Below are 8,016 nucleotides of genomic sequence, written 5' to 3'. Positions count from 1 at the left end.
ACACCGTGTTATATTTTAACAAAATACATTTGATTCTTACTCACTTTTGTTGTAGTCTGAAGACTTGATTTTCATGAGAAATCTGAAAATGACACCTTATCATAATAAAAATGATAAAGACATGACCATATCTTAAACTACACAGAAACAGGGAGTTGAGCGGTAGCACAGCAGGTTAGACGCACATGGTGCCAAGCGCAAGGACCGGTCTAAGCATCCCGGTTCCAGCCCCTGGCTCCCCACCTGCAGGGGAGTCTCTTCACAAACGGTGAAGCAGGTCTACAGGTATCTGTCTTTCTCTCTCCCTCTCTGTCTTCCCCTCCTCTCTCCATTTTTCTGCCCTATCCAACAATGACATCAATAACAATAAAACAAGGGCATCAAAAGGGAATAAATATTAAAAACTACATAGAAATTATCAATGACAAAGAAATAAAGACCACATTACATTTAATAGTGTCAATTTTGAAGGCATTCCACATTACCACAAAGCATAACTATGCAAGAGAAGTAGATTGCATAAATCATAAATATTCCTGGTTGTTCACAAATTGTAGTTCATACTTTAAAAAAGCAAAACAAGTTGTAGCGTATGTTTTCTATTTAGTAGTCTTAATAACTTAGTTCTCTTGACATTCTTTTAAGAACATCCACACAAAAATGCCATCATATCAAGGATGATACCTTCTGTGAATTCTTGCTATACAGAAACCAGGACAAATTCTGGCTAGCTTAACAAAATGTTCTCAAAACTATTCTGCATATTATTTTCATTAGAAGAGTGGACTTTTTTCTTTTTTTCTCACAGCTGTTTGAGGTGCTGTAATATATCTGTTGAGACTCCCAGCTGTCTCACTAAGCTGTGTGTCTGTTCTAAAATCCAAGTGAGGCTTGGGGTTTCAGAATGTGCACACTCATGTGCTCTACAACATTCTGAAGATAAGCAATCTGCTCCGCTTAATGTCTTGCTACAGTTTGTATTGGGTTCGGCATTATTTTCACAGAGTCTTTCATCTTTATTTCCATCAGTTTTCTCCTCAGCTGGTACTACATGACGAAGGTCCATGTCCTGAATGGAGTCCAGTAAATCTCCCACGTGAGGCTGTGGAGTGACTGATTCTAGACGTTTGAGCACATATTCTTCACACTGGCCAACTGCATCCAGAAGATGACTAATTTTACTGATCAACATCAAACTACTATCATGGAGCTGACACCAAGAAAGCAAAGCACTGAAAATATAAACAAGAGCTTTAAAAAAAAAAAAAAAGCAATCATAGATTTTTAATTAGTTTTTGATGTTAACTCGGACAGATTTCTTTCAGATAGTATGTAACAACAGGTTAACGTCAATGGAAGTGAAATTAGGAAATGATGACAAAACAGGACTGCTTACATTAAAAAAAAAGTTATTTTAATGAGACAGCACTACTTAAGTCCGGCATATAGTGGTAATGGGGATTGAACCCGGACCTCAGGTTCTCAGGCATGACAATCTTTTGCAAACCATTATGCTACCTCCCATGCCTGATAAAACAAGATTTAAAAATAGATTAAACAGGGAGTCGGGCTGTAGCGCAGCAGGTTAAGCGCAGGTGGCGCAAAGCACAAGGACCGGCATAAGGATCCCAGTTCGAACCCCGGCTCCCCACCTGCAGTGGAGTCGCTTCACAGGCGGTGAAGCAGGTCTGCAGGTGTCTATCTTTCTCTCCTCCTCTCTGTCTTCCCCTCCTCTCTCCATTTCTCTCTGTCCTATCCAACAACAACAACAACAACAATAAAACAACAAGGGCAACAAAAGGGAATAAATAAATAAACATTAAAAAAAAAACTTATTTAAAAAAATAGGTTAAATAATGGATTTAATCATATAGTCCATTTATAGTTCTTAATGTCTCCACAGTGTGTGACACACACACACTTCTAGGTTTTTCCAGCAACAACAGCAATGGAAAAAAGATGGCCATCAGGGGCAGTGGATTCATAGTGAGCTCCAGCGACAACCCTGGATATAAAAAAGAAAAAAAAAAAAGAAAAATCTATATTTTTCTACTCTGACTGGGTAACAATAGAAAGAACAATAAAAAAATCTCTCAAGATATCAACATCTTTTGAAACTAGTGATTCTCAATATTCAGTGCATAGAGGAATCAACTGGGGAACTTAAAAAAAAGCTTCTGAGGCATGGCTGGAGAGATGGCACAAGAGTCAGAACGCAGGACTTACACAGCATAACTAGCACCAAACACGCCAAAGTGCTGTTCTGGTCTCCGTCTCAGAAAATGAATAAATTAGTCTTAAAAACTTTTTTGAGACAACTTCATTTTCTAAACTTTGATATTAATACTGCTTACTGAGCTAAGATGTTTTTCTTCCAAATTGTAATAAATATTCTTTACCTTTCTAGTAGATAGTACTTTTTTTTTCTTTTACACTTTAGCTGCTTAGACAATTATATCATTATTGCTGTGAAAGGCAGTATTTCATAAAAATGGAATTGACTGAGAAAAAATAAGCACTTTTTTCTCAGCTTATCAGCAATTAATTTAACTTGGTGTGAAGATAAACACTTGTTGATCTTCCAGCTGTAGGAAACTGTCAATTCTGACTCCCAATAGTTGAGTTTTCTCAAATATGTTTGTTTTGCTTTGATAACTTTTATTTTATATCTTTTTTAGAATTAGTAATTCCTTGAAGTTTTTTTTCCTTTTTGTGCTGTAAGAGTTTAAAAGGTAGGGGGCTGGGTGGTGGCGCACCTGGCTGAGTGCACATGTGACAACGTGCAAGGACCCACTTTGAGCCTCCAGTCCCCACCTGCAGGGGGAAAGCTTTGAGTGGTGAAGCAGGGCTACAGGTGTCTCTCTATTTCTCCCTCTCTACCACCCCCTTCCTTCTAGATTTCTGGCTGTCTCTATCCAATAAATAAAACAAAGATAATTTTTTTAAAAAGTTTAAAAGGTAAAGCATGAAAGAGAAGTGTGTCAGGTTTCTTAATCCATGTACCTTGACCACTAGGCTCTGATCTATGCCACTATCATTATAAAATTATGACAGGGAGGCTAGATGGTGGCGTGCCTGGTTGAATGCACACATTACCAGGTTCAAGCCCCAGGTCCCTCCCTACCTGCTAGGGGAAAGCTTCATGAGTGGTGAAGCAGGGCTGCAGGTGTCTGTCTCTCTCTCTCTCTATCATCCCCTTCCCTCTCCATTTCTGACTGTCCAATAAATAAAGATATGCTTAAAAAATAAAGATATGCTTAACTATGATATGCTTAAATAATAAAATTATGACAAGTAGTCAATATTCAGGAGTAAATAGGCTCACTTTTCCATTACTAGCTATAATTTATATCATGCACTTCTGGTGTTGAAATGTTACATGGTGTTTGGTTACATACATTGTAAGACTAATTGCTTTGACATATATTACTGTTAGTTCATCTTGCAGAAACTACACCGGCATGAACTGATGATTCTGGCTTTTTGAAGGCAGTATTTATTTGTCCATGCTCTGCAGCATCTTTGTGGATTTAACCCTGGGAAAAGCACTTCAGCATAAACATTTTTATTTTCACTTTTCTAAAAGCCCTCTACTAGTACTCAGCAGTTAGCAGTTAAGGTTTAAAACTTACCTCAATGTTCCTCTGAGTTGCCCATAGTTCATAATAACTTCTGCACCTTCCTTATAGCCTTGATTGAAGCCCTGCTGAAGGGTAACTGCTTTGCCAGCATCTATTCCGTCTCTGTAACCTTCCTAAAACACAGAAACACAGAATAAAGAACTACATATGTAACTAACACCAAGTGAAGCAATATAGGCTTTTCTGGAAAGTCACAGAGCCAATATAGAAAAGTGATGAGAAAAAAAGAAAAAAAGAAAGAAAACTGATGAAATACGCTTTTCCTGTTACTTAATATAATCATTGTATACTTAAGATATATATACGTACCCATATACTATTGATTTATTCCACTTTTAAAAAAATATTCCCTTTGTTGCCCTTGTTATTTTATTGTTGCAGTTTTTTTTTAAATAACTTTTTAAAAGATTTTATTTATTTACTAATGAGAAAGATAGGAGAAGAGAAAGAACCAGACATTGCTCTGGTACATGTGTTGCCTGGGATTGAACTCAAGACCTCATGCTTGAGAGTCTGATGCTTTATCCACTGCCCCACCTCCCAGACCACTATTGTTGCAGTTTTTATTGTTGTTGTTGTTGCTGTTGGATCTGACAGAGAGAAATGCAGAGAGGAGGGGAAGACAGAGAGGGGGAGAGAAAGACAGACACCTGCAGACCTGCTTCACCGCCCGTGAAGCCACCCTCCTGCAGGTGGGGAGCCGGGACTCAAACCGGGATCCTTAGGCCGGTCTTTGTGCTTTAAGCCACCTGCGCTTAACCCGCTGTGCTACCGCCCGACTCCGTTTTATTCCACTTTTAAATAACATCTAAAATACTTTCTTATATCTGGTTTTAACCAGAGAGATACACAGAGGGAAAGCTTCAGTGAAGCAGGGCTGCATGGGTCTCTCTCCCTCTCCACCACCCCCTCCCCTCTCAATTTCTCTTTGTCTCTATGCAGTAATAAATAAAAATTAAAAACAATTATTAAATGAACCGTAATATTCCTTTACCCAGTCATCAACATTCCCTATTATTTCTCGTAACCGCCTTGTAACAATATTCTTATGTTCATCCCCCCCCCTTTTTTTTTCTTTCTCTTTTTCTGGCTGATGATTGTGCGGGGCGGGGGCTGAACCTGGGGCCCCGGACCCCCAGGAACGAGTCTCTCTGCAGATCAAAGTCCCGGCTCGGTGCCCAGCATCCGAGGCTCCGAAAGGCAGCGGGGCCGGGCGGGGGCGGGGGCGGCCCTGGTCCCCGCCTGCAGGGGAAGCTTCATGGCTGCGGAGCGGCGCTGCAGCTGCCTCACCCGACTTCCGTGTCGCTCAGCCTGTCTCATACCCTCGACAAAAACAAACAAACAAACAAACAAACACGGGCCACGGAGCCAGGTAGTGGTGCAACTGACCGAGCACACACATCAATTACAATGTGCAAGAACCTGGGTTCAAGCCCCTGGTGCCCACTTGCAGACAGAAAGCTTCACAAGCAGCGAAGCAGTGCGTCAAGTCCACTATGGGCCCCCTTCTCTCTCAATTTCTTTTTTTATTTCATTGTATTTATTCCCTTTTGTTGCCCTTGTTGTTTTTTATTGTTGATGTCGTCGTTGTTGGACAGGACAGAGAGAAATGGAGAGAGGAGGGGAAGACAGAGAGGAGGAGAGAAAGACAGACACCTGCAGACCTGCTTCACCGCCTGGGAAGCGACTCCCCTGCAGGTGGGGAGCCGGGGGCTCGAACCGGGATCCTCACGCCGGTCCCTGCGCTTTGCTCCATGTGCGCTTATCCCGCTGCGCCACCGCCCGACTCCTCTCTCAATTTCTGTCTCTCCAAAATGATTCAGGCTAAATAGGGCCAGGCGGGGGCGCACCTGGTCGAGCGCACACATCACTAACGTGCCCAACAGCCCGGGTTCGAGTCCCCGGCCCCCACGGCACGTGAAGAAAGCTTCACGAGTGAAGCAGAGCTGCAGGCGTCCCTCCCCTCTCAAGTTCTCTGTTTCTACCCAATAGTAAAGAAATAAAAGAGAAACAGCTCTCGAGCAAGTCGCCGGGAAACGCCAGCAGGCCCCGCCGGGCCAGGCGCCCCGTCCTCCACCCCCCGCCATGTCAGGGGCCCCGCGCCCGCACGGCCGCGTTACTTTGACTCTTCTCTGCATGTGGCTCCGCCATTCCCTCTGCACCACCAGCGACTCGTCCGCGTCCTCATCAAACACGTCTCCCTCCTTCCCAGGATCTGGACCCAAAGACGCAGCTTGAACCCACGACATAGCAGCGCTAAACACCTGGCGGGGGCGCGCCGGAAACGGCGGGCAACTCCTTCCGGTCCAAGAGGCCGGGCTAGGATTATTATGGGGGGCTAGGGAAGCTGCGCATGCGCGCGCAGGCTCCAGGCGGGGAAGGGAGGGGCTTCGCGTGGGCTGGCGTCTCGCGGTCTCTGCGCCCTGGGGGTTGTTGTGGGCGGTTTCTGATGACGTCACGGTGGTAGTGGGCGTGGCCGTGGGCGTGGGCGTGGCGGCGGAGGCTCCTCTCCTGCCCGCAATGGCGTCCGCGCTTGGGAGCCTCGGAGCCGGCGGGACCCTGCGGAACCGTGTCACTGGCCCAGGTCATCCTCGCACTGAAAGGACGACGGCAGGATGTCTTTCGTTTCTTAAGAGCAAAGGACAATAGAATCGGAAAGTTAGATACTGTGGCCATTTTGAGCCCTATCACAGTACTTTAAGGAAAGGAATATATTATTTATATTTATAGGTTCAAGTACCTGCCACTCCCCTATTTTGTCCCAAAGCAGACTCTTGGTCCAGTCACGGCGGGGACTTGCACCAGTGAGATGAGATTCTTCTTCTTCTAGTGTTTGCCCTTCTTCCGTAGCCAGTCAACAGCGTCAGGTTGAGCCTGATGTAAAGTTTCGAGACCTCCTTTGAATCTGGAGAGGTGGCAGTCGTTGACTATGTGGGTCATAGTCTGTCTGGAGCCGCAGGGGCAGTTCGGGTCGTCTCTGGCTCCCCAGCGATGGAACATAGCGGCGCACCGGCCATGGCCTGTTCGATAGCGATTGAGGAGGGCCCAATCATAACGTGCTAGGTCAAAGCCGGGTTGACGCTCGCAGGGGTCTGTGATGAGGTGTTTGTTCTTGACCTCAGCTGACTGCCAACTCTGTTTCCAAGAGTCTGGTACAGAGAAGTTCAGTGTAGGCATAGGGGACCAGATTGGGTGACAAGACGTCAAGCGTTGGACAGGGTGGGCGAAGATATCCGCGTGTATTGGCAGGTCCGGTCGAGCGTAGACGTGGGAAATGAACTTAGATGATGCCGCATCCCGACGATTATCTGGCGGGGCGATGTTGCTAAGAACTGGCAGCCATGGAACCGGGGTGGAACGGATGGTTCCAGAAATGATCCTCATGGAGGAATATAATTTGGAATCGACCAAGTGGACATGGGGGCTACGGAACCATACTGGGGCACAGTATTCTGCAGTGGAATAGCATAATGCCAGAGATGATGATCGTAGTGTGGAAGCGCTCGCGCCCCATGAGGAGCTGGCCAGTCTTGCAATGATGTTATTCCTCGCGCCCACCTTTGCTGCAGTTTTTATGAGATGTTCGTGAAATGACAGAGTGCGATCGAGAGTAACGCCAAGATAGACTGGCTGGGCTTCATGCCGGATTCTCGTATCGCCAAGCTGCACATTAAGCTCACGCGAGGCCGAGGCATGGTGTAGATGGAAAACAGATGATACCGTTTTTGCAGTGCTAGGGATTAGTCGCCATTTTTTACAGTAATCAGATATCAGAGACATGTCTTTCGTGAGTGTTTCCTCGAGGATGTCGAACTTGGATGCCTGAGTTGCACAGCAGATGTCATTGGCGTAGATGAACTTCCTTGAAGAAGTTTCTGGGAGGTCATTGAGGTAAATATTAAATAGCGTAGGAGCCAGAACAGAGCCCTGGGGGAGGCCACTTGAGACAGGTCTCCATCTGCTAGACTTGTCACCCAGATGCACCCGGAATCTTCTGTTTTGGAGAAGAAACGATATAGTGTTGGCCACCCATGGAGGCAGGCATCTTGAGATCTTGACCAGGAGACCACGGTGCCAGACCATGTCATAGGCTGCTGTGAGATCAACAAAGACAGCACCCGTCTTTAAATGAGATGAGATGATGGGACATGTTAATAAATGAAATGACACAACAGATGTTATGAACGAATGAATGAATGAATGAACACAGAGTTGCTTCTGTGAAGCCCATTATATTTCTGTGATTTTGTAGTCATGATTTTATTTTTGTCAAGCATATTTTTTTGAACATATACATTGTGCCAGGCACTGTAAAAAAAAAAAAAAAATTAACCCAAGCAAAGCAAGGGGACTCGAGTGTGTGAGCAAGAATAGA

General features: G+C 44.9%; 1 protein-coding gene across 1 annotated transcript; it reads right to left on the bottom strand.

The window, feature by feature from the left end:
• Positions 1-433: 433 nt before the first annotated feature.
• Positions 434-5,947, bottom strand: YAE1 (YAE1 maturation factor of ABCE1). The gene is made up of 3 exons (XM_007535169.3): positions 5,762-5,947; positions 3,633-3,754; positions 434-1,232 (listed from the first exon to the last, which is right to left on the bottom strand). The coding sequence occupies exons 1-3, from the start codon at positions 5,888-5,890 to the stop codon at positions 803-805; spliced, it is 681 nt and encodes a 226-aa protein (XP_007535231.2). The 5' UTR covers positions 5,891-5,947; the 3' UTR covers positions 434-802.
• Between the last annotated feature and the right edge of the window lie 2,069 nt (positions 5,948-8,016).

Source organism: Erinaceus europaeus, chromosome 8, assembly GCF_950295315.1.
Source record: "Erinaceus europaeus chromosome 8, mEriEur2.1, whole genome shotgun sequence".
Taxonomy (NCBI): Eukaryota; Metazoa; Chordata; class Mammalia; order Eulipotyphla; family Erinaceidae; genus Erinaceus; species Erinaceus europaeus.
This window is presented reverse-complemented; position numbering and strand designations above follow the sequence as displayed.